This window comes from Salmo salar, chromosome ssa25, assembly GCF_905237065.1.
Source record: "Salmo salar chromosome ssa25, Ssal_v3.1, whole genome shotgun sequence".
NCBI classification, from domain to species: domain Eukaryota; kingdom Metazoa; phylum Chordata; class Actinopteri; order Salmoniformes; family Salmonidae; genus Salmo; species Salmo salar.
This window is the reverse complement of record NC_059466.1, coordinates 21,993,673-22,020,425: the sequence shown is the minus strand read 5'-3', so window position 1 is coordinate 22,020,425 and position 26,753 is coordinate 21,993,673. Positions and strand designations below refer to the sequence as shown.

The window sequence follows — 26,753 nt, the reverse complement described above, 5'->3', positions numbered from 1 at the left end:
TAAGTTTTTGCATCCTTTATTTAAGTACATAAAAAGTGCCACCCTCCTGGCCAGCATTGATTGCTAAAAAGTCAATTCATGGCAAAGTCTTGGAACAGCCAATCAGAGACGGGCTTCCCTTTCACTCTTACCATAGCGACAGTTAAATCATCATCATCACCACCCAACCTTTCAGACTAAAAAGAAAAGTAAAGTAGTGAGCATTTATAAAATACCTCCCTCACCCATCAGAGGACATGGAAAAAGGACAAAAACAACAGAAGTTAAAAACATAGATCCTAGTCAACTTGTAGCACAGTCCTGATTAACTCTGTTAAGAGTGTAATAGGAGAAACCGCGATTGGGGTGTTCAGGTTCGAAGTCCATGGGGGCTGAGGGGCCCATATAAAAAAAATCTCTATAAGATCTCTAAAAATTCAAACACCAATGTTCCGCCCCCCACAAATGTCAATAGGCACCCTCAAGAGACGTCACATCGGGCATTCTTAAGATATCCAAACCCCGTAGACCGTTTCGATCAGGGTCCGCTGTCCTTGTTCTGAGAAAGTAGTCTGCTCTGCAGCTGCACCACTACATTCTTCATCATCCCTCCCAGCTGATCATGGAGCTGAACAAGCTGGTCAGGGGAGCAGCGGCTCAGTTCCTCCCCAGCTAGACGAGCTCCCAGGGACTCCACCTCCAACAGAAGATCCCCCTCAGGTCTCTGGTGGTCAGGCCTGCTCTGGTCCAGTCTCTCCTCTGGACCCTGCTCCATGGACACTGGCTCATCCAACATCTCTGTGGCTACAGCAAGGATCAGAGAGACCATTTATGACATACTGAAGACGAGAGGTAATACCTCAGATGGCTTAAACTAGATTGAAGGTTTATAGAAAAATATGAAGATGTTTTGCGATCTAAAAACAAATAAAAAAGTAATTCAACTGCGGCCTAGGCTGGGTTACTGTACAGCACTGTGACAACTGTTGCTTTTAAAAGGGCTAGAAATGTGATTGATTGTTAAAGTAACTTATCAATTCAAATCACTTGGCACCAACAAAACCATTATCATCATTAGGACATTTTTCTAAAGTGTAGTGTATTTGGTAGGAACTCACCGAGGGCCTCTCCAGGAGTCTTGTCCTCCTCTTCCTGGTTCCGAGGAAGGGTTGGCTCCTCCTGCTCTGATGTCATGTTCTCCATCTCTTCAAAACTCTTCAACTCATCACTACGGCCCTTCCGCTGAAGCAAGGACAAGGAAAACAGTCAGATACAGCCCAAACAGATGGTATCAGTTCAGGTTGGTTTTAGCTGCAGTTATAATCTATGTAGGAAAAGTATTTATCTGGTAAGATAAGGTGAATAGAAGAGATTTCATTTTCAGTTGCATTTTTAGAAGGTGGTGGAAAGTTACTGTTTTGAAAGTTCTAGGCATTACCTGCTGTTCGTGGTATGTTTTAAGTGCTGTCTTCACATTAGAGATCTTTGGGGAGCGAATGGGAAGGTTCTTGATTTCGCTTGGTGTGAGAGCACTGAGGTCTCCAACCGTTTTGATATTACGGGCTCGCACAAGATGACCAAAACCACGAGGCCTATAGGAAGAGAGAAAAATGAAGAAAAAAAATTCTCTCTCCATGTCTGGGGGGGGAAAGATCTGAAACCTTTGGATGTCAGCAACACTTTTATTCGGTTTATTTGACAGGGACAATGCAAATACATCAACATTTCTGGCAACCTTATAATGCGTAAAGTAAATGTCGGATAAAAAAATGTCAAGACAGGCCTGATGGAAAAAGAAAATAGTTCGGTAAACTTTCCAAATGTCGACAAAACAATATGCTAAACAACATGGGATCTTTTTGTGTTGGTAAAATTAACTATGCGAGAAATGGAGGAAACGCCTTTATGCGCAAATATTGATAAAACCATCATATTGAAGTAAACGCGATATGTTGTCTGGTCCTCCCACTACGACTCAGGAAAGCTTGCAGTTTATTAGGCTACAGATGAAATAAGTTATGATGAACTTCACAGGGTGGTGAAAGTACACAGTGATGAGCTTGATGCTGCTTTCCAATAAATATTGAGGGTCTTATTCTGGTGACATGATGATCGATTCTTGGCTGCCGTTTGACAAATAAAATGAATCTCGCTTGTTTGTCCATAATCTCATGTGGACCTTCTTTCTGGGTACATTAAAGCGCAAAAGTAATTTTTTTATGTACACTACGTCATCAACACACTGCATTTTATCCACAAGTCAATTTGATGGAAACATCTGGTGGGAAAATGCGCATATTGTTTTTGTGCAGATTTTAGAATATTCACATGAAAATCTGTTGTCAAGTGGATGGAAACCTAGCTGGTGTGTTAGAACATTTTTCTGGCTGGCTAAATCTATCATATAGGGATTTATGTCCTCACCACATGTTGGAGGTGATCTGAGGCAGCACCGCCTCCACAGGCGTAGAACAGCTGACCAGGGCCGGGTACACACAGTCCTTAGGGATGGGCCTTGGCTCCTGACTCATCTCTGAGATCTGAAACAACATTCATCAAGTCAGTCACTGATCAAAGGTATTGGACTCAAGCACTTGTTCTTCAAAAATGTGATGCACAACAATCATGCACTTTGAGATGTCATGAATTGCTGTATGCAGTAAAATGAATGTCCTTGTTTTTGATAATAAGGTTTCTATAAATCGGATACATTTGATTAAAAATGACTGAATTTGGATTTAAAAAGGTAAACCGTGCTGCATTTATGATCGTGTCTGAAAATAACTTGGGTACTTCCTGTGTATCTGGGGATACATACCAGGCATTTCTTGGAGCTCTTGTACCCCGGGCTGCAGAGATTGCGTGGACTAAGGATCAGTAGGCCCTTTGTTGGTGTTGTGATATACTGCAATGTAGAGCAGAGGTTAGGCTAAGAGTCAAAATGTAAGACATCAAAAAAAGTAAAGGCAAAGTTCTGTTATTCTGTGGCCACTTATAGAGTGGTATTCTCACTTGATATCTGCATGATTAACTAACATATTCTACACATCGTCTCCCATTGATGACGATGAATGATTTACGTGGAAGTCCAAGTGGCACGTACTTAACCCTAAATCAAGCCTATAAGGATTTTGTGCAAAGTATATCAAATGACATTTAATAAACATCACTAGTGGATCATATACCTTAGGCTGAGTGATGCTGCTGCTGGTAGTTTTGGCTCTTGGGGAGCTGGATCGGATGACAGGGCTGCGACGGTCAATGTCATCAGCCAGCTCCTGGTGTTGGATTGGGTCGGCAAATGATACTCGTCGAGACTGCAACATATAGATTCATTTAACACTGTTTTCAGAACTTGCTAATGCCATTCTAGATACATCAAGGTTTCTCTTCAACTGAATGTGATTTTCAATTCATACTGATTTAGTGAAATGCAGATAATTCTAATAAATGCATACAGTGCCTTCGGAAAGTATTCCGACCCCTTCACTTTTCCCGCTTTGTTACGTTAAAGCCTTATTTTAAAATTGCTTAAATATATGTATATTTTTTAAATCCTCAAATCTACACACAATACCCCCATAATGACAAAGCAAAAACAAGTTTATACATTTTTGCAAACGTATTAAAAATAAATACTTATTTACATATTTATAAGTATTCAGCCCCTTTGCTATGAGACTCAAAATTGAGCTCAGGTGCATCCTTTTTCCATTGATCATCCTTGAAATATTTCTACAACTTGGAGTCCACCTGTTTATTTATTTAACTAGGCAAGTCAGTTAAGAACAAATTCTTATTTTCAATGACGGCCTAGGAACAGTGGGTTAACTGCCTTGTTCAGTGGCAGAACGACAGATTATTTACCTTGTCAGCTCGGGGATTTGATCTTGCAACCTTTCGGTTACTAGTCCAACGCTTGAACCACTAGGCTACCTGCCGCCCCAGATCTGGGAAGGGTACCAACAATTTCTGCAGCATTGAAGGTCCCCAAGAACACAGTGGCCTCCGTCATTCTTCATTTAAATGAAAGAAGTTTGGAACCACCAAGACTCTTCTTAGAGCTGGTCGCCCGGCCAAACTGAGCAATTGGGGGAGAAGGGCCTTGGTCAGGGAGGTGACCAAGAACCCAATGGTCACTCTGGGAGAATCTTCCGGAAAGACAACCATCTCTGCAGCACTCCACCAATCAGGCCTTTATGGTAGAGTGGCCAGAAGGAAGCCATTCCTAAGTAAAAGGCACATGACAACCCAGTTTGCCAAAAGGCACCTAAAGACTCACAGACCAAGAGAAACAATATTCTCTGGTCTGATGAAACCAAGATTGAATTATTTGGCCAGAATGCCAAGCATCACGTCTGGAGGAAACCTGGCACCATCCCCACAGTGAAGCATGTTGGTGGCAGCATATTGCTGTGGGGATGTTTTTCCAGCAGTAGGGCTGGGGAGAAGTGTCAGGATCAAGGGAAAGATGAATGGAGCAAAGTACAGAAATATCCTCGATGAAAACTTGCTCCAGAGCGCTCAGGACCTCAGACTGGGGCAAAAATTCACCTTCCAACAGGACAACGACCCTAAGCACACAGCCAAGACAATGCAGGAGTGGCTTCGGGACAAGTCTCTGAATATCCTTGAGTGACCCAGCCAGAGCCCGGACCCAATCTAACATCTCTGTAGAGACCTGAAAATAACTGTGCAGCAACGCTCCCCATCCAACCTCACAGAGCTCAAGAGGATCTGCAGAGAAAAATGGGAGAAACTCCCCCAAATGCAGGTGTGCCAAGCTTGTAGCGTCAAACAAGACTTGAGGATGTAATCGCTGCCAAAGGTGCTTCAACAAAGTACTGAGTAGTGTCCGAATACTTACAGAAATGTGATATTTCCATTTTTGTTTAAGTAACACGTTTGCAAAAATGTCTAAAAACCTCTTTTTGCTTTGTAATTAAGGGGTATTGTGTGTAGATTGATGACGGGAAAAAACTATTTTATCCATTATAGAATATGGCTGTAACGTAACAAAATGTGGAAAAAGTCAAGAGGTCTGAATACTTTCCGAATGCACTGTAAATGTATCATAAAGAACGCATTGTAACCATAGTATGATTTGTGTAAATCTTCATAGATTAAGTACACCGGAACATGTTACCTTAGTGAAAGGTGAAGGACTCTCCTCTTCTATTGGTCTTTTCTGTCCCTTCTTCAGTATAGAGGTGGAGGGGGAGGCTGAGGGGGTCCACATACCCCTGATCCTGCCACTGCTGGGGCTCTGGCCCACCTCCAAACCCATCATAGCCTCCAAACTCTTCTGCTTGGGAGGCGAATCTTGGCACAACACGTCTTTAGAAGTACTGGGATGATGTAGAGCCACTGGTGCTTCGCTAGTGTCGAAGGTCAGAGGGTCAGCAGAGTCTAGAGGATGTAGAGCTAGGTCGTTATTGTCTATCTGAGTTTCTTCACCGTCCTCTTCTTCACACTCAAGACCTGGAACCGTATCCATTTTTGCCCTCTCTTGGAGAGGAGTGATATCTTGAGCGTCGTTCGCCTGAGGCTCGGTGTCATTTTCTTTGGTCCTAGTAGAGGGGTTATCAGATTCTGGCTGGCCTTCTTTAATACATGTGTACTGCTCCTCCTGTTGCTCCTCATCGAAGGCATTGAAACCCTCTGGTTGGGTATGCACAATAGACATGAAAACATCCTCTTCTGGTTGGTCCTCCTCTAGAACATTGTTAGTAGACTCTGGATGTCGGTTCTCCTTGTCTTCTCCCATCTGCTCCTCTGTCACCTCCTCACTGGACACAGTCACAGGCTTAGGCACATCTACAAGCTTCTCCCCTGAAGACTCAGCAACCTGTAGACTCAGGCTCAGTTTCTCCTCTGCAGCGTCGCTGGGTGAAGTATCTGTGGGGAGTCCATTGGAGATGGGAGGGGTACATAGTTTGTTTGGTTCAAGTAATACACTTTCATATCCCGAGACGGAATTTCCATCAGCGGAAGGCACTGGAGAGTTGGCCTGCTCAGAGTCAGTGAGGAGCTTATTTTGGAGCCGTGTTGGCCCTTCACACCCAAAGTCACTATGGACACCCTCCTGAGAAGAGACTGTTTTGAGGTTCTTCTGTGGGGATATGCACAAATACTGACTCTTCAGTTGTTCTAGATCAGGTTTTAATGAAGAGTCGATCAATTGAGAAGGCAGCTTAGTATTCTCACACTCACCCTCTATATCTACCATCTCAGTGTTAGCCTCCCTCTGCCCCATATCGTTCTTTGTTATCAGAGGAAGTTTCAGAACATCCATATCTGGTTTAAGGGAGTTGATACTTTTAATGGTTTCATCCACATCCTGAGAAATCTTAACTTCTAAGGCCTCACTCAATGGGTTATGCAAGTCTGACTTTTCAGATTCAGACTTTAGAGAAGATTCAGAACTATCCATTGGGATCTCTTGGTAAGCCCCGGGCTCTCCTGATCCAACAGCAGCAAGTGGGCTTGGAAGACCTTCAGTGGATTTGGGATTCCTGCCTCTCTTCTTGGGTTTCTGGGCATCCTCCCGGGTCTCTGAAGCGTCTGACTCCGAGTTCTCCACGTTGGAGGACAGTAAGCCCTGGGAAGCTCTCTGTCTCGTAGTCCTCCTGCTTCCTTGGGGGGATTCCTGTGTTCCAGCCTGGTCTGCCACCTGGGAGCTCTCAGTCGCTATGGTAGGGGTTTGCATAGGGCTGCTGCTGGCCTTCACCTGTTCCTCTAACTTGCTTCTCTTACTGAATCTGCCTCTGGGCCTCGGCTGGCTGTCTGTTTGTCTGGTGGCGGAAGGAGTGACCTGAGAATCAGTCTGGCTCATCTCGGGTGCTGCTGCTGAATCAGTAGCCACATTTGGACTTGTTTTGTCCTCCAACTCAGCCACTTCGAGGGGCACCTTGCTTTTCCTGCTTGCTCTACCCTGTGACTGGCTGTATTTTGGAGTGGCTGAAGATGTGGCTGAAGGTGTGGTGATCTTTGAGTCAATTTGACTGAGTGTGTTTTCCGTGCCAACTCTTCTCTTCTGTTTGTCTTTACCCTGTTCTTCAGACTCTGTGACCAATTTACTCCTCCTGCTTGATCGACCCTGTGATTGTGTATCTCCTGTTTGAGAAGCAGGAGACAGTGTGGCCATCTGAGAATCACTTTGGCTTTGCTCCTCCTCAGTAGGATCGTGCTTTTCAACCTTGTCTAGGAGATCAAACTCCTCCGAATCACTGATGGCCTTGCTCCTGCTTGTTCTACCCTGTGACCGACTCTCTAGTTGAGATGGTGTGGCTACATGTGAATCTGTTTGACTTGGCTTCTCCTTCTGAGCCCTACTACCCTTTCGTTTCTGATTGCCATCCTCCTCTACTTCCACAGCCAGCTTACTCCTCTGACTACGTCTACTCTGTGATTGGCTATCATTATCAGAGGCAGTGACCGTTAGGGAGTCACTTTGACTGAGCTCTTTCTTTGCAACACCTCTCTTCTTCTGTTCCCTGGCCAATTTGTTACTCCTCCAACCCTGTGTTTGGCTGTTGCTATCACCGGCAGGTGAAGGTGTGGCAACCTGTGAATTTGATTGACTCAACTCACTCACTTCCTTGTGACTTCTCCTTCTCAGCTTGTCTTTTCCACCATCCTCAACAGCCAGCTTACTTCTCCTGCTGGCTCTACCTTGTGACTGACTATCAGTTGGACTGGCAGGAGAGGGAGTAGTCTTTGGTGAATCAGTTTGACTCACCTCCTCTCCAGGTTGAGACGTCTTCCTCCGTTTGTCTTTATCATCTCGTTCCTCTGCGTCCTCTCCTGGTCTCAGCGGCCTACTCCTCCGCCGTCCGGACCGCCTTGGTTCACCTTGGCTCGGAGTGGACTGGGAGCTGGAAGAATCTTCCAAAAGACCATTAGATTCCTCTTCTTCCTGACTGTTGTTTCCCATTACTTCTTCAACTGCAGGAACTTCCTTCAGTACTTCCACCTGAGACTGGGTGTCTGGGATGACATCGTCCTCTGTGGTTTCACTTGACCGTTTCTCAGAGAGTATCTCAACTTCAGATTCCTGTTTGTTTTCTGAAGATTTGTGTTCCTCTCCCTCCTTTAGGAAAGACTCATTCCTAGAGCTTTTGTGTCTTACTTGTTCAGTCTCCTGGGAGTCCTGTCGGTCTGTGTCAGCCTCAGTCTCTGCCGATGGTTTCTGAGAGGCAGGCTCCTGCTCCTGGATGTTCGAGGTCCTGGTGAGGGGGCCTGTAAACTTCACCACGCTGGCAGGACTAGCAGGCTTCCCCTCAGCATACTTCTCCAGAGTGATGAAGGACTGGCGACGACTGTTGTGTTTCTTAGGCGTCCCTGAGATGATATCAGAGCCGCCAGAAACATTGGGGCTGGTGCCCTCTTCTCTAGACTCCATGGGAACATCGGAGTCCTCCAATGGAACGTCTTCGTTGGCATCCTCCATGGAAACATCTGCAGACTCAAGAATTACTTCCTCAGCAGGCTCCTCTTCCATTGCCGGTTCTGCCATCTCACTGGTTGGACTGATATATTCCTGGGTGTCTTTTGCCAAAACCTCAGAAGCTTCATCCATTTCCACGTTACCCTGTGGAGAAAAGAATGCAGAGACATTTGATTTGTATTTTCACTTGCATTTGAGGAAAAAGGCTGTTGGCTTTGATGGCTTCTATATGTTTTCATTTAAATGAAAACAGTTCATCAGGGCAAAAATAAATCATAATTCAGACCTCGGGGGTAAATGTAACAATTAATAACTTTTGTTGTTAGATTCTCTTTACCTCTGATTTACCCTCATCTTTAGCGGCATCTTCGGCTTGCTCATCTGCTGGTAATTTGTCCCTGAAAAAGAAATGCATGTTTTAACCATTGGGTCCCCCAATGTTGATAGATTAGTGTTATACAGTGTAACGGCAGCAGCCAACTACTTACAGTGATTCCTCCTGACTCTGTGTGTACTGGGTGAAGACTGTGGTATCAAGGGAAGCATCCAGGTTATTGTACATGGCAGGGATGTCAACCCTTTAGAATACAACCCATACAAAAGCATAATACAGTGAGAAAATGTAAGCATTTCTATAACTTTGTTGATTTGTCTAAATAAGGCAAAAATAAAAAAGAGACTTCCCGGTTAAATAAAGATTGAATTAACAAAGTTGATTTGCCCGAAACTGACCTTTTGGTTCTCTTGACCTCTTTCTGGTGCTCAGTGAGAACTCTCTCCTTGGTCTCAGGGGGGATGAACACAAAGTCTATCGAGGCCTGCTCCTCCAGTTCCTCTCTGCGAGGCAGCTTGTGAGAACCAAAGTCAAGTTTTGTCTGATAGGGAGAGAATAGAAGTCAGCTCTAATATGATGCTGGTGGCAAATGGTGGCAATAGAGACAACTTACTGTGTTTTGACGGCCTTTGTAAGAATATGAAAGCTGCCAAGCACAAGATTTGGTCATGGGGTTCAGAGAATAAAGAATTCCATTTCAATTGATTCAATTCCATTTTTCCTCAATGTGGGGAATTGAAATGGAATTCATACACAGGAAATGACTGGGTAAAAGCAGCACTTACAGAGACGAGCTTGGTAGAGGTCTTGGAGTTCCTGTCCTTCATCTCCTCAGCCCTGGGCAGTAGAGAGTCTCTCTTCACCCCAGAAGTGACCTGTATTCCACTCAGTTTGGTCTCCAGCTGAGAGCTCTCACTCTGCACCCACAAAACATAATCCAGGCATTATTACACCATTCATATGAAACCTGCTCCGATTTGACTTATTCAACAGGGAAAACACTCACCGAGTACTGTCCACTGAGCTCATCTGGAACTTCAACAGACTGAAATCCAGGTAGAAGGATAGGAGTGTTCTGCTTCACCTGGCTCAACACCGGCCTGGAAAAAAACAAACATTAGCAAACATGAAAACCTTTTAGGGTCGGTTTAGGGCCCGTTTTCAGGACCCAGATTAAATACATTGCTGGACTTTAAAGCAGTTTTATTGGAGATTCTCCACTGAATATGCTATTGGTGCAGGAAATCACCCCATAAATATAATATGGCTCATCTTAATGTCCAAACAGATTCTTACTTGAGTTCCTCTGGATAGACGAGGACCAGAGTGTTGGCGAAGGTTGCATTCCAGAACTGTGTAGCTAAGGAGCGGACCTGCTTGCGCCGATGGAGGAACAGGACACAGAGCAAGGGGGATAGCAGGGCCAGCAGCTCATCATCATAGGCCAGGGCTGAACGGATCTGCAGGCACCCCAAGACATCACTCAGGAGCTTCTCCAGCTGCAGGGAAAGAATACACTTATAGTGAGACTAGCACCCAGACACAGATGATCGGTTAAAGAGATGAAGCATGCAAAGAAAGAATCAATTACTTAGAAACTGAACAAAAATATGAACGCAACATGTAAAGTGTTGATCCCATGATTCATGAGCTGAAATTTAAAAAAAAAAAAATCACAGAAATGCTACATACGCAGAAAGATTATTTCTCTCAAATTTGTTTTACATCCCTGTTCGTGAGCATTTCTCCTTTGCCAAGATAATCCAGTCACCTGACAGGTGTGGCATATCAACAAGCTAATTAAACAGCATGATCATTACACAGGTGCACCTTGTATTGGGGACAATAAAAGGCCACCCTAAAAAATGTGAAGTTTGGTCAGCAATGTCCACCAGAAAGAAATGTTGCCAGAGAATTTAATGTTAATTTCTCTACCAATGCCGTTTTAGAATTTGGCAGTACGTCCAACCAGCCTCAAAAACAAAGACCTCGTGTAACCATGCCAGCCCAAAAACTCATCCGGCTTCTTCATCTGCGGGATCGTCTGAGACCAGCCACCCGGACAAGTGATGAAACGGAGGAGTATTTCTGTCTGTAATAAAGCCCTTTTGTGGGGAAAATCTAATTCTGATTGGCCTGGCTCCCAAGTGGGTGGGCCTATACCCTCAAAGGCCCACACCCATGGCTGCACTGCTGCCCAGTCATGTAAAATCCATAGATTATGGCCTAATGAATGCATTTCAATTGACCAATTTCCTTATATGAACTTTAATTCAGTAAAATAATTGAAATTGTTGCATTTATATTTTTGTCCATTATATAACATTAATGCAATAGTTTATATAGAGATCCATTTCAGTACAGATAAAGAAACGACATGGGAAACATTTCAACACACCTTTGCTCCAAGATTTGAGGTACATTTGCGCTGCTCATTTGGAGTCCTCCCAGCCTGTTCATAGAGGGCTACGAGGGGATGTGAGAGAGAGGCCAGGGCCTCCTGGATGGCTGTACCCAGAGACAGATTAGAGAACAAGATCGAGAGGATGGAGACCAGGGCCAGGCCTGTACCATTAGGGACCGTCTCAGGGACCTCCAGTTCATTGAAGGTCTCAAGGGATTGAACCAGCAGGGTCTGGAAGGTAGACAGGTTCCCCAGCGCCTTGCTTTTCTTACGCACCCAGGTTAGAGGGGTGTGGGGAGCTGGAAGGGACGAGGGGAGGGTAAGTAAACATCAAGCCCATTGAGTTAAAAAACACCTTGCATTTGTGATTTAAAAAAAACTGCTTTAAAATATGGTTAAAACACCTTCAATTTCTGGTTAAAACGGTGCTAAAAGCATCTTACATTTCATCTTCTGCTGAAACTGTGGTGTGTAGGGAGAGAAGTCTGCACTCTCAGCGATGACCAGGAGGATGTTAGCAGCCGCATGCAACGTTGATGGAACCTGGAGAATAAACAAATGGGCACGGAACGCTCAATGAATCTGAACAAACTACTGGACCACAGTATTAATCCAAAGGCTACCAACTCTGGTAAATTAGATAACCATTGGGTGTTGGGTATAGTGCAGCGGTCCCCTCCCGCTTACCTTCAGGGCCTTTCTGTCCAATATGGCAGCCATCTTGACACACAGCTCCTCACAGCACACGTTCTCCTCGGCCGTGGCCACCAGGGCAGAGCAGCGGGCAAACACCTTATACAGCCTGCACCACGTACCCAGCATGGACTTCTGAGTCATCTACAGTGGCAGAAAGCATGTTTGAGACTGACCACATTGCAGTGGGACAACGCAGAATCACATATCTTCAAACTACCCTGCATTCCAGCCCTCATTATGAGATTAGCGAATCTGCGGCTCCTCGCCTTTCTCAAACTGATCCACTCAGATCACACTGACAGTAAGGTACTTCACTTGAAATAACTGAAATTAGAGCAAAGCACTCAATAGGTTCAACCGTGGTTTATTGGAGAATCCTATAGCATGATCTTTTAAAAGATAAATAGTCAACTTCCCCCCTCAGGAAGTTGGAGCATTTTGCATTTTTGAAAAACCTGTAACTGCCATTTCCTGAAAGTCTTACATATCAATCAATGTACCCAACATAGACGCTTTGTTTGATGCTAAATTAAATTGAAGTGGTCTCAAATGACACTTTCACATTTTTTCTAGGTTAAATGTATGGGTAATGATTATTCTAACAGGTAATCTGGATAGTCTGGTGAAAATGTTAACTGGCTTCTTCTGAATGTTGTCGTAGTCTAGCTTACTGTTGGCTATCTGGAATATGAAACAAATTAACTAGGCATGTATGAGCTTGTTTCAGTTCTCCATCCCCGACCTCATCCATCTAGTTAGGTCTGACAACTAGGATACCATTCTTTCAACATGCCTTGTCATTGGTGAACTGACTATCACATCCGCAGCCTACTGTTGACATAGGCCTACAGCTATATTAAGATGCCTGATCAAGAACTGATTCATTAACATAGGCCTACAGCTATATTAAGAGGACTGATCAAGAACTGATTCATTAACATAGGCCTACAGCTATATTAAGAGGACTGATCAAGAACTGATTCATTAACATAGGCCTACTAATCTTGAACAGTAACAATTTTCTGTGAAGGACATTAGCGTTTCTGCTCGTCCATGCGCTTGCTCACACAACCGTTGCAAATATCAAAGCATGTGCGGGCAAGAAAGTGTTCTCGCTGAGTTGACTAAACGCTGCAGCTAACTACCTTTGTCGTAATGACACCTTAGCTAAGGAACCAACTATGAAATAAGTGGTTATGCGCTTGACCAACACCAACCACTTCAGACGGTTGAGTCCAAAATCACAATGTGCCAACTAGAAGCCTATTGTTGTGTATTTAAGGGTCGTTTTTCCATACAAGCGTACATTGACCTCAAATTGCTTGCACGGTACGCAAAATGCGTGCAGGTTAGCAGGTCTGGATACAGTATGCCATCTCAGAGACTCACCTGTGGCAGAACCTTGCCAGGTAGCAGGTATGTGACGGGGAACATCAGGGCAGTGAGCACAGCACTGAAGTTGTGCTCCAGAGCGTCTCCTTGGTTCACCTCATTGCTCTGTGACGAGGGAGGAGAATCTTATTAAACCAATCTCCACTGCCATCTCCATCTATGCAACACGTAGGTGAAATATAAATCATTGTCGTTTGTTTAAGGTGACCCCTTGGCGAAATTGTTCTTGCATCTAAACAAACATCGCATGCAGTGCAGTTCTAGAGCATTTACATGACATGTACAGATGTCAGTTAAACGGTGGGTCCCGTTCTAACCTGTGTGATGGTGTCAGTCAGCGGGTTGACCACCAGGCTCCACATCCTCCAAAGCTGTTCTTTGTTCCCCAGAGTCCCCGCGCTGCGCCCAACCGCCCCCAGGACCGCCTCCCCAAACGCCAGGGGGGACGTGGGGCCGGACAGACCACAGCTCACCAGTGTCTCCAAACACAGGAAGAACCTGCGGGGGGGCAGAGACAGATACAACTCAAATAAGACATGTGGCTGCTACATTAGTTTATAGTAAGACGGGGGAACCCACCTCTCATCCTCTACAAAGCCTGCCACCAGACTGTGGTTGTAGAACAGGAGAACCAGGAACAGAGCTGGGGTTCCCTGGGGCAGAGACAGAGGAGACAATGTAACCACACACAGAATTCAGAACACATCTGGCTCCCATATCAAAGACACTGCAGGATGTTCATTTACACTGATCTAGAGAAGACATCTTTATAGAGCAGGTCACAGCGTTGTCACGGTGTCATAGGAGTCTATAGCCACGTCTCAGGGAACCTTCTATAGTTCCGCTTTTACGGGTGGGATTTAAGATTGTGTGCAACAAAGGAAGGAGTCAGAGCTAGCAGGAAGCCACTGGATGGACCTACTGCATTTCAGTTTATTACGTATGGAAACTGTTGCTTACATGGTCCCTTTCCCAATGATCCTAGATCTGTGTCAAGAGCATAATCAGATACACCCTGCATACAGCTGAACAGAAAGAGAAGAGGCAGAAACTCACATTCAGTACATCCATTTTGCCCACTTGGTAAGAGGCAGATCCCAGTACTCTCTGAGGGATTCCCTTCACTGTCAATTCCAGCAGACTCTGTTGAGAGTCAGTAAAAAAACATCTACTGAAAGCATTAAAGCAGCCCCTTTTACAAGCTAAGTGTGGCGCTTCAGGGCATTGAGAGATATCCAGGACATCTATATTCAAGCTGGTCTACTGACATTTGACAATTGTATGAAAAACTCCTGGACCAAAACACAGACTCATTAACAGAAGTTAGTAAGACTTTAGCTTTTAGTTTGCACTAACACGGGCTACCAGAAGACCAGTCCTGATTGGAGGTGTAGTAGAACAAGAGTAGGTGTAGTACAGCGGTGGAGAGGCAGGTCTTACCAGAGCCCTGTGTGCAGGGAGGGCTTCTGAGGAGATGATGCTCTGTAGAGCCTGTAGCAGCAAGGTCAGCACCTCAGAGCCCTGCCTTTCCTTCTTATTGCCTGCTGTCACGGTAACACAGGTACAAGGGACAGGATGAGAGACAAACAAAGACAACATACTAGGGGTGGATCTCCATCGGTCTTTCCTCTCTCCTCACCACCTTCTCAAAACACAATGGAGAAGGTCCAAGGGGAGGGACCTTGAATTTACATTTTGAGAAAGAGGCAAGGAGAAAGGACGCAAGTTATCAAGGAAAGACTTGAGATTCATTTAGGTAATTTCTTTGGAAGGTCATCACTGGGGTCTTGCCCCTCAGATCTCATTCCTCGTCACAGCGGTTTCAGATCTGAAGGTCTGATGTCCGCTCAGACTTAAACTGATGACAGTGGGGTTGGGCCTGGGGTGGGGGGAGGCTGGGGTCTCTGTTCTCCCCCCTGACAAACAGGACTCAGGCCCAGCTGTGGTACTCTGTGTGGGGCCACAGGGCTGACCCCATGGCTGGAAGGGTCAGTCCAACAGAGCAGCAGCCACAGAACAGAACATTTCCCAATATTTTACATTTACATTTAAGTCATTTAGCAGACGCTCTTATCCAGAGCGACTTACAAATTGGTGCATTCACCTTATGATATCCAGTGGAATATTAGCCAACTACATGAAGATGGAGTGAGGTTAAACTACGGCATTGCTCATCCAAGCAGAGTGAGGCACGCAGCATGATGGTCTATCCTTCCAACGGAGCAATGTTTCCCAAACCTCTCCAGTCATTCCACTTACTTGATGTATTCCAGTAATAGCACACTGTCCTTCATTAGTTGACTCAGCTGTGCCAGTACTACAATACATAAAGTAAGTGGAACGATTGGGGGTAACGAGGAGACGTTTGGGAAACACTGCTATAGAGGAGATAGCCAAGGCCGAAACTAGCTCATCAGTGAGTGAGATTACAGCGCTTCCTGGATAAACTGCAGGCCTAAATCATGATAGGAGTTCTTCTCTAACGCCAATCTGATGTGGTTGGACCCTGGCACTCACCAGCATCAATCGTAGTGCTTACGAAACTGACGAGGTTCTGCCATATAAGGGCAAGCAAGGCATCTGCAGGGGATAGAGAGAAAAGGTGAGTCACCCCACATGAAGTGTCAGTCATTTAACCCACCCTACTCACGCACCTCTACACATACAATCATTCCTTCCAACTCTCCTCCACCCCCAAGCAGTGACTCTCAGACTCTCCAGTTACTAGTCGACGTGAGGGAGCCCTTCCACGGCAGCAAGTCAAGCCAGAGCTATCCTATCCCCTCTATGGAGAGAGTACTTCACTCTGGCTGCGTTTACACAGGCAGCCCAATTCTGATATTTATTCCACTAATTGGTCTTTTGACCAATGATATCAGATATTACTCAGAGCCGATCTGATTGGTCAAAAGACCAATTAGTGAAACAAATATGAGGCTGTCTGTGTAAACGCAGCCTCTCACACACGTGATACAGGCCTGGCTTGCCGCATGCTGCAGCTTGAACTAGGGAATATTTGGAGACTGCGGCATCTGCTCTTGGAGGAAGGGCAGCTGAAGTTAGGAAGTTAGGCTTATATTTTTCCTAGCTGGGCCATAGATGATTTACATCCTCTCCCTGGCTACCTGACTGGCAGAGGAAGAAACAGCTATACACTGAGGCTGGCTCTGAAACAGTCTCCGAGACGACATCAAATGGCACTACTGTAGGGCTGGAATTGCCAGGGAGCTCACCATACGATATTATCGCTATAATTAGGTACCGATATATGTATTGTGATTCTCAGGATCCTACATGTATTGAGATTCTCAGGATCATATATGTATTAATCGATTAATCAAAATGGCCGATTAATTAGTGCCGATTTCAAGTTTTCATAACAATCGGTATTTTTGGACACCGATTGAACATGTTTCATTATTTATTTGAGGCTAAATTGATTTTATTGATGCATTAAGTTAAAATACGTGTTCATTCAGTATTGTAATGGTCATTATTACAAATAAATAAATAAAATGTAACAAAAAAAAAAAATTACAAAAAAAAAAAAATCGTCCGATTAATCGGTATCGGCTTTGAAAAATCATAATCGGTCGACCTCTAATACGTATTGTGATTCTTAGGATCCTATATGCATTGTGATTCGATACTGCGATTTTATTGCAATTTGATGTTCCAAACATATTTCTCACCATACACTGAGTAAACAAAACATTAAGAACACCTGCTCTTTCCATAACAGACGGACCAGGTTAATCCAGGTGAAAGTTACAATCTGTTATTGTTGTCCTTTATTAAATCCACTTCAAAATTAGTTTTGATCAGTCATGGAAAAAAGTTCTGAAAACATGACGGCTCACTATTGTTTTTAACGCCTATGCCACCTAGCAAAAAATAAAATTACAAGTATCGCTATAAAATAACATCCCTACTCTAAAAGGAGCCAAAATGGCCGTCAGAGCCATTATGGCTGTCATTGAGCCTATGCTCATGTCAATTGCAGTGAGTTACTTGAGGGCAGGTAGGTACCTGGGGCGTCTTTGCCTATGCAGATGAAGCTGTCGCGCACAGCAGTGATCAGCAGAGGGGCGTGCTTGGTGAAGGAGAAGGGGCTGGACAGGAAGGGGTGAGAAATGGGTTCTGAGAAAACAAAGAGGGTCAGAAGTCAGAAACAGGCAAGCAGGTTCCAACATAAATAATATACAAAAATCTGACACAAAGTTTACTTTACAGGCATTGCACATGGGTAATGTGTGTTCATCCCATGGTAACACAAACGTTTATTAAACTAGTTCTACACCTCCATTATATTTCTAAAGGTAGCAACCATTCTATTTCTATATTGAATTATATTTCTAAAGGTAGCAACCATTCTATTTCTATGGTAGCAACCATTCTATTTCTATGGTAGCAACGCCCCCTCCCTCTCTTTTTCTCTCACCCAGGCTGAGCGTCAGCTTGTTCTTGGCTGCGGTGGTTGTGACTTCTGGCCCCAGGAAGTAGTGCAACAACATCTCTAGTCCCAGCAGCTGGATGGAGGGGTAGGCTTGAGCCACCACCACACTGGTGTTTAGGTTCAGACGGGGTACCGTAGAGCTAGAGAACGCTGGGGAACCTGGTGGGGCGGGGGGAGAGTGATTCATCAATGACGTATCAATCTCAGAGTAATACATTTAGTTACATCCAATGTTTCCACGAGACAATTCCTGGTGGCACATTTCAGGTATATTCAACATGAGAATATTAAGTAATGCTGTTCTATACGCTACTAGGTAAATACAAGTACATATTGGCAAGTCACGCATGCAAATTGAAAGCAAAACAGCTGAAGAGCAGCAGACGATATTTGCCAGTACTAGTCAATAGAAGGTAGGTGAGGGCAGTCAGAGAGAGACTGTACCAGATTTGGGAGTAGTGGTCCCCACAGCACTGCACTGGCTGGAGCTCCTGGAAGGAGTGGCTGGCAGGGCCGAGTCAGGGCCCAGGGTGCACTGGAGGAGAGGTACACCAACCTGACAACACAGACTATTAGTCAACAACAGTAACACATTACTTCACAAAACCACAAGTGTGGTTAAAAACGAAGGGAAATGATAACATTGCATGCAAATGTCAGATAAGAGAATACATGAGTAGATTCAGGTTCTCAACTGAATATCTTAATTCCGTAGTAACAAATCCTGCTCAGAGTCCTAACACATTATCAGGTTATGATATTCCAATATAAAGATGAAATGCTTGTTGCACCTGTTCAAAATGGGCAGTATAAACATGAATATAATCATGTACATAAAATAGTAGATGAAACACGAGCCGTACCTGTTCAAAATGTGCGGACAAGTTGGCTCCCAGTTTGACCACCAGATACCACCAGACTTCCAGCTTAGTGAGCAGGAGGGCCTCAGTCCTCACCTGGATGGAGCTGAGGGGCTGCATCAGCAACTTTAGACGCTTGGCACTGCACAGGATCTCTACAGTACAGAGGAGACAGGCAGACAGTTACAGTCCGTATAGAACAGGATCTCTACAGTACAGAGGAGACAGGCAGACAGTTACAGTCCGTATAGAACAGGATCTCTACAGTACAGAGGAGACAGGCAGACAGTTACAGTCCGTATAGAACAGGATCTCTACAGTACAGAGGAGACAGGCAGACAGTTACAGTCCGTATAGAACAGGATCTCTACAGTACAGAGGAGACAGGCAGACAGTTACAGTCCGTATAGAACAGGATCTCTACAGTACAGAGGAGACAGGCAGACAGTTACAGTCCGTATAGAACAGGATCTCTACAGTACAGAGGAGACAGGCAGACAGTTACAGTCCGTATAGAACAGGATCTCTACAGTACAGAGGAGACAGGCAGACAGTTACAGTCCGTATAGAACAGGATCTCTACAGTACAGAGGAGACAGGCAGACAGTTACAGTCCGTATAGAACAGGATCTCTACAGTACAGAGGAGACAGGCAGACAGTTACAGTCCGTATAGAACAGGATCTCTACAGTACAGAGGAGACAGGCAGACAGTTACAGTCCGTATAGAACAGGATCTCTACAGTACAGAGGAGACAGGCAGACAGTTACAGTCCGTATAGAACAGGATCTCTACAGTACAGAGGAGACAGGCAGACAGTTACAGTCCGTATAGAACAGGGGTCTACACCCCTAGCTAGCCACAATTGGCAAAAAAAAAAAAAAATGTCACATTATCTGGCAATTCATTTCCAGCAATATTTCCCCTGTATGTTTGTGTGGTGTGCGCATTTGTCAATCATTCACTTTGTGTAACCAGTTAGCTATCATGATAACTTTCTTCTGGGTAGACAGACTTTCCCCCAAAACTTTCTCAGTTAAAAGTTAACTGCAGAGTAGGCTTACCTGGCAGAACGATATCATCATTATTTGTATAAATCGGGTGGGCTTTTGTTTCGCAATCTCTGTCATGACATATGCAGCATCAAAAAACATCGCTAAACCAGCACATTCCTAGCTCGCAAAATGCGCAGTTCAATGGGGTATTGACCAAAATATAGTAATAAACACTCAAATGGTCTTTGATGCAATTTTACCACTGACATGGAGTCACATCATCAAATATCACTGTTCCTCTATGTATAATTCTAATTTTGAGTTAACAGAAAAAATCCCAAAACAGAAAAATATAACAGAAAAGGGAATTCTGGAAAATACAGAGTGCCTATTTGAAAGCTGGGGGAAAAATGTACGAGTAATTGAAAAGTAGCTCTCACGCTAGGAAAGGTTGGAGACCCCTGGTATAGAACTTCCCTAAACTACGAATACATAAAGTAACATGTTCAACTGTTATTGTGTGGTCCTCATAGTATTCCGATTGAGGAGTAATATTTTAGTCAACTTTCCTAACTCAACAGTGAGAGTCAAGTCTCTTAGCACATGATCTCCATAGAGGACTCAGTGGATGTTTACTAGAGTATCTTATAAACCACGTCATAGAAACCTCAATTCAAATACATTTTAAAGTAAAACAGCTGATGAAAGTAAAGACTAAAAAGCAGCAACTCAATTAAACTGGACTAAGTCAAAGCATGCTGTTGTCTTGTACGCACCTGGGTTGAGCGCGAAATTGTCAATCAGGCTCTTCCAAGCGATGAAGGCGATCTTCTTGATGTTTGGGGAGGAGCTACGGAAGCCCAGTTCCTCCAGGCCAAGCAGGGAGTTGATGAAGGGGCCACCTCTATGGAGCAGCTGTGGGATGGAACACAATTCACAGTGTTTCAATACAACTTCTGAAGATCATTACATGCACTGCCCAACTCACTCCCTAACCATTACATAGTAGATAAGTAGTAGATAAGTAGGAAATGGTGCAGGTTTCAAACCATAAAGAATGACCAAGCCGTACCTTCCCCAGGAGCCTGACAAACAACGGCCAGAGTTTCAGCACGTTGGTCTCGTTCTTCGTGGAGAACAGTTTCTGGAGCTCCGGGATGAGTTTCTGGAGTGAAACAAGAAATTATATCTGAATGTGAAGAAACCTGCATCAAACATGCTGCGTTTGATGTGCTGCATTTCCAAACCTTCCATTTCAATCAAACGCATTTCTAGCGCCGTTTTTACATCAGCAGTTGTCACTAAGTGATTTGACAGTAACCTGGCCTAGAAACAATGACAGAGTAAAAAAAGACTCACTGAGGACATGAGAGGTTCTACGATGGCAGCCACCTCCTTCTGTTTCTCCAGAAGTAGAGGCAGGCCCATCTCCAGGGCTGCTGCCGCCCGCAGGCGCACCTTAGAAGCTGAGTGGACCACCAGGGGGATGACCAGCTTGGCCCACTGTACTGCATCCTCACCCATCTGGGCTGAGGCCTGCTCCAACAAACTGACCACAGAGAGAGTGTGTCATGACAGAGAAAGTGCTGATGATCACTGAAATAAAGTCAGGACAGTCTCCTTCAGCCCAGAGAGCTATGAACACAAGCCAAAACAGAGACAGAATGTTGAGCAAGGTAAAGTACTGTAACATCCACCTGCTTAGTGTCAGCGTTGTCACGCTGAACCATTAAATGGTGCTTTCCTAAATGAGGGTCATATACCCAAACAAAGCTATTGATTACGAGGTAGGAGTACATGAGTGGGTGGGTTTGTATACCTTATGACAACATTCAGAGACTCGTGCTCCATAACTACAGACTGGATGTCTTCTCTCGTCTGCACACACTCCAGGGCCCTCAGGATCTCTGGAACCTTCTTGGCCACCACCTCTGATGGGAAGTTCTGTTTGGAAATTACCCATAATGCTCGTGTGCATGTGTTCTTGTCTGTGGACTTCACCACCAGAGAGGAAAGTGCTGACAATATCTCCTCTGCAAAATTAGCTGTGGGAAAAGGGAGCGAAAGGGAGGATTACAAATCACATTATCGTCATCCTTATCATACATTACAGGCTTGTTTCCAGAACATAGATTAAGAAAAATCATCTGTGTCAATATCGGACAAATGTACTTGCTAACAACCCGTGGCTGTCGTCATCAACCAGAAACAGGGCATGCTGTCATTTGACTTTTAAAATAAATAAAATCACTTAATTACTCAAAATGACGGAGCGGTCACGACTTTTCACTGTGGAAGAGGCTGTATTCTATGTTGGTTGGCAATACGGGTTCAGTCACGACTTTTCACTGTGGAAGAGGCTGTATTCTATGTTGGTTGGCGATACGGATTCAGACACCACTTTTCACTGTGGAAGAGGCTGTATTCTATGTTGGTTGGCGATACGGGTTCAGACACGACTTTTCACTGTGAAAGTGATGATGTTGAGGTGAGTGAAATAAGTCAACAGCAGATATATGTTCGGTGTTGTTGATGTTTGATGCCGCTCTCAGATTAGCACATCCAGTCATGATCACACGTTTGGTACTTCCAGGTGAGCACATCAGCAGTGGAGCAGGAGCTCAAATGATTGCTCTCTCTCTCATGGGAATAGTTGCATTGTTTAGCTGTGTATACTCCGCTAACTAGTTGACTGTTTTGTCTTGTTTCTACCAATGTAATTCATATGGAAACAGCCCACGCTGCTTGTCAGGCAAGAAAAGTACTGTGGCGGTAAATTAATGCTGAGCTTTCGAAGCGCAGAGCTCAGCTGTCACTTTCACTAGTCAGCCATACAGACAACCATCTAACAAGCCCCCGAAATGGAGATTAGAGTAGTTTGTGTTTATCTGTTGGGCTTAAGTCATGGTTTGTCCTGTTCGCTAGGTAAAGATATTTATAGGCTATACATTGCCTTGTTTTCCTATTATTTGACAGCTTAGCTGTCGTGTTATGGCTTACGCCCGCGCAGTGGAGCTCATATGATAGAGTTGTGGTGATATTTGTTTAAATAGCCAAGTAACAAGTTGCTTGTTCTGTCCCGTTTCTACCGATACAATTCAGTTGGAAACTGTCCCAGCTTTATCACTAATCAACTAACACTGGCAAACTCTGTAGTTAGGCTGTCAGGCAAGAAAACAAGAATTGTAGGCAACATTATGCGTCACTCGCGATGCTGTCACTTGATCGTCTCACTCCCGCCATACAAAGACAAGCTACACTGCATGTCCAAATGTATATGGACACCTGCTCGTCGAACATCTCATTCCAAAATCATGGGCATTAATATGGAGTTGGTCCCCCCTTTGCTGCCATTAGTCTCCACTCTTCTGGGAAGGCTTTCCACTAAATGTTGGAACATTGCTGTTGGGACTTGCTTCCATTCAGCCACAAGAGCATTAGTGAGGTTGGGAGATTAAACCTAGTCGGCATTCCAATTCATCCCAAAGGTGGTTGATAGGGTTGAGTCAAGTTCTTACACACCGATCTGTGTGTGGGGGGAGGGGGGGTCTCAACAAACCATTTCTGTATGGACCTCGCTTTGTGCACAGGGGCATTGTCATGCTGAAGCAATGAAAGGCCTTCCCAAAACTGTTGCACAGACTCATCTAGAATGTCATTGTATGCTGTAGCATTAAGATTGCCCTCCACTGGAACTAAGGGGCCTAGCCTGAACCATGAATAACAGTCCCAAACCATTATTCCTCCTCCACCAAACTTTACAGTTGGCACTATGCATTGGGGCAGGGAGTGTTCTCCTTGCATCCACCAAACCCAGATTCTTCCGTCGGACTGCCAGATGGTGAAGCGTGATTTATCACTCCAGAGAACGCGTTTCCACTTCTCCAGAGTCCAATGGCGGCGAGCTTTACACCACACCAACTGACACTTGGCATTGCGTATGGTGATCTTAGGCTTGTGTGCGGCTGTGCGACCATGGAAACCCATTTCATAAAGCTCTTGACGAACAGGTCTTGTGCTGCCGTTGCTTCTAGAGGCAGTTTGGAACTCTGTAGTGAACGTGGCAACCGAGGAGAGATGATATTTTACGCACCACAGCAGTCCTATTCTGTGAGCGTGTGGCCTACCTCTTCGCGGCTGAGCAGTTGCTGCTCCTAGATGTTTCCACTTTACAAGAACACTTACAGTTGGGTGAGCTCTAGCAGGGCAGAAATTTTACAAACTGACTTGTTGGAAAGGTGGCAGCCTATGACGGTGCCACATTGAAAGTCACTGAGCTCTTCAGTAAGGCCATTCTACTTCCAATGTTTGTCTATGGAGATTGCATGGTTGTGTGCTCAACTTTATACACCTGTCACTTTGTAGGATGGGGCCGTGCTTCAATACGCTTTATGGCATGTTGTAGGCTAAATCCAAACACTCAAGTGACAGTGTGATATGAATTTAACCTACAAATCTTATTTGGGAAATTGTGTACTTTTTTTATATTGTCCCTGAACAGTTGTGTTTTGTATCTTCTCTCTTCATCGGTCTGTCTTTCTAATAATTGTTGCATTCACTGAATTGTCGTCAAAGTTACTATTTCTACCTTTCGTGTCAGGCCTGGTCTGTACTAAATCTTATTGAGAGAGGTTACCTACATTTTGAAATAGTCTGAATAATTGGTTTGTATTTTTACAGAAGTAAGAATCGTTGCCGATTAAATAGCCTACTTTGTGTGGGTTTTGAAATACTTTCTAAATATTGTACTCTGGTCACATTATGGATTATTTTTCATATATGTGTATGTAAATAATATTTACAATATATTATACTTAGTACATTTTGAGTGAGTAATTTAATTACTCTAGGGTTTTAGTTGTGTGTTATTATTTTTATAGTGAGTGTTATTACATAAAGGGAGACAATTTGTGTTATTCCTATTGACATGAATGTGGGGTCATATCAAAGAGGTTGTGCTCTTTAAAACTAAGTCAACAAATGACAATTACAAGTTCTTTGTTTTTGAGCCATGTCTGTTTGAAATTTGAGAAAAATAGAAAATTCTCAGTAATCTACAGCTGCATTCTAGAATTCTATTGGGGTCTAAATGAAGTCTACCTTTGGAGTACAAAGTAGTTTCAATGGAAATCTTGATTACTGTTTCTTAGTCTAGGACTAGGCTTATCTGTGCCAGTTACACTAGTCCCATGTAAACCTTTGAAGTGTTCTACTTGTTCAGTACCTGAGATAGCAGAGACAACGTGGACATGAAACACACAGAACCCCAGGGCCTGCAGGGCAGCTTGGCTCAGCTCTGCATTCTGACTGGAGATATGGGTCTAAAACAACATGACAATAGCTTTACAACTGGACATTTATGACAGTATCCCTATGTTAATTAAAGTTTAAAAAAATGTAAATGTACTGCTGTATAAATATTCTTCACATAAAGCAAGCACTCACCTGGAAAGTTTTACCCAAACGTGGAAAGTGCTTTACTACTGCAGGGAGGAATTGCTTTCCATCATCTCCACTGAGACGACTGAAAAGACAAATCAGACCCAAGAATTACAGTGTACATTTACGATATAGAATGAGGCATCTTATATAGAGTTACACAAGACACAGATCTACCCCCTACCATAGCTCATTAGAGAGAAGAAAATACACCTGACATGACCTTAGATCAGCATCTAGGGATAACAACGTCACCTTACAGGCTACGCATGTCCAACTAAAGCACCTACTTGGCAATAGTGAGGTAGGCGTCTGTCTGCTCCGGTTGTCCAGCTGTGCTATCCTCCAGAGATTCCAGCAGAGGAAGGAGACCCGAGCTGGTCGAAGGCACCATCGCCATCATCCTGGTTCCTCACTCAAACACTGCTGGGAGAGGATGTTTTTAACACTAGCTACTTTTACTCAAGAGTTAACCTACAGCCAACCTGAAGCTTTCCACTATCCATCCTCCTTCCTTAGACCCTACCAGTCAGAGAGGAGAAAATAATAACACTGTTATTCATCTCTATGTGTCTTTATGGGACAAACAATCAACCCAAAGCCACCCACATGTCCATCCACTTAAAACCACGAAATACAACATTCACCAATACCAGCAACAGACGCTGAGACAGACACTGTACCATCTCTGCCTCAACAAGTGTTTTTGTTTAGGTTGCTGGATAACTAGAGTAGAGCAAGACTGGTCATAATTGTCCGTTTATTGTATGAGTTTTGGATTCATATTTATGATTTGGATATATGCATGTTGTTTGACACAGTTGCTATGAGTTGAACGTGTAAGCCTGTATCCTTCCATGTGAGTACGAGGGGTCAGGCTGGGCATCACTGCCAGAATCAAAACATCCCTGAACTGTACTTACTCTTCAATCCTCTTAGCTTGCTACCCTTCTAAATAGAGGGCATTAGTAGCTGGTCAACATACAGGTCTGGACACCTATAAGCTTAATACTAACTTCGTTTTTTAAAATTAGCTCAAAACTATCTGAAGTGAGCTGGTTAGCTAGGTAGCCACACAATTAGCTAACTGGTTTGCTACCTAGCCATCTACAAAAAATATATATATACAATACCAAATATACGCACATTCTCAACTTACTAAATAATGTTGAATGGCAATACTGTCAAAGCTAATACAGGTAGCTATCTAACTAACTTGCAATTGCCCACGAGTATTTTATTTCTAGCAAGTCACTCCCTCGGATCGCGCGGAAATAAAAACAAAACACAGCCAAATGCACTTCCTCACCTTGCAATTCCTGAAAGAACACAAACGATCAAAGAAAATGATACCATGAACGCCAATAATATACCACAAGTATACGCGATATTATCTTATTTCAGCAATAGTTTACGTATTTTCTTTCTCTCTGACTCCGAGTGTAGTTTCCTCTCCCCGCGAAAACGCTGGCGCGAAACTAGTACGCCGTCTGAAAATCACCTATGACCCGACGCACGGGCCGCCCACTCTGCTTTGATCGTAGTCTCACACTGTGTCCACATTTTACATATCAGGACAGGAGGCGTTATCAGTACTTTATACACATAGCAATATATCCGAATATACTTTTCACAAAATTAAAGGTTTCCCCTTCAAATGTGATATATCTTTCTCTTCTTGTAATATAGGATATTTAATATTTTTGAAGCATAAATGCAATACCTGCAAATGCCCTTTTTATTTTTACT

At 44.0% G+C, this 26,753-nt stretch overlaps 1 protein-coding gene across 3 annotated transcripts; it reads right to left on the bottom strand.

Annotated features, from left to right (window-relative positions):
* On the bottom strand, positions 1-26,513 carry rif1 (replication timing regulatory factor 1). 3 transcript variants are annotated; one of them, XM_014173616.2, is made up of 34 exons: positions 26,314-26,513; positions 25,295-25,427; positions 25,011-25,089; positions 24,790-24,886; positions 21,385-21,610; positions 20,925-21,114; positions 20,638-20,730; positions 20,342-20,480; positions 18,574-18,725; positions 18,155-18,266; positions 17,696-17,869; positions 17,284-17,394; positions 15,772-15,834; positions 14,695-14,798; positions 14,311-14,397; positions 13,834-13,907; positions 13,572-13,752; positions 13,252-13,359; positions 11,854-12,003; positions 11,610-11,709; positions 11,161-11,465; positions 10,059-10,261; positions 9,769-9,862; positions 9,548-9,679; positions 9,161-9,303; positions 8,917-9,006; positions 8,766-8,826; positions 5,126-8,572; positions 3,165-3,296; positions 2,798-2,884; positions 2,404-2,519; positions 1,418-1,571; positions 1,098-1,221; positions 1-783 (listed from the first exon to the last, which is right to left on the bottom strand). In XM_014173616.2, the coding sequence occupies exons 2-34, from the start codon at positions 25,405-25,407 to the stop codon at positions 518-520; spliced, it is 7,707 nt and encodes a 2,568-aa protein (XP_014029091.1). In that variant the 5' UTR covers positions 25,408-25,427; positions 26,314-26,513; the 3' UTR covers positions 1-517. The 3 variants fall into 3 exon arrangements, with proteins under 3 accessions (XP_014029091.1, XP_045563248.1, XP_014029092.1); XM_045707292.1 differs by having other exon boundaries at positions 14,695-14,795; XM_014173617.2 differs by having other exon boundaries at positions 25,295-25,430; positions 26,314-26,512.
* Positions 26,514-26,753: the final 240 nt, after the last annotated feature.

Bases quoted from the DNA above. Each gene is read 5' to 3' on its own strand.
- rif1 (XM_014173616.2), bottom strand. From the start codon at position 25,407: ATGATGGCGATGGTGCCTTCGACCAGCTCGGGTCTCCTTCCTCTGCTG. The intron at 17,395-17,695 runs GTGAGAGAAAAA...TTGTTTTCTCAG, and splicing joins CAAGCTGACGCTCAGCCTGG to AACCCATTTCTCACCCCTTC. The intron at 11,466-11,609 runs GTAAGATGCTTT...CGTCCCTTCCAG, and splicing joins GTTTCAGCAGAAGATGAAAT to CTCCCCACACCCCTCTAACC.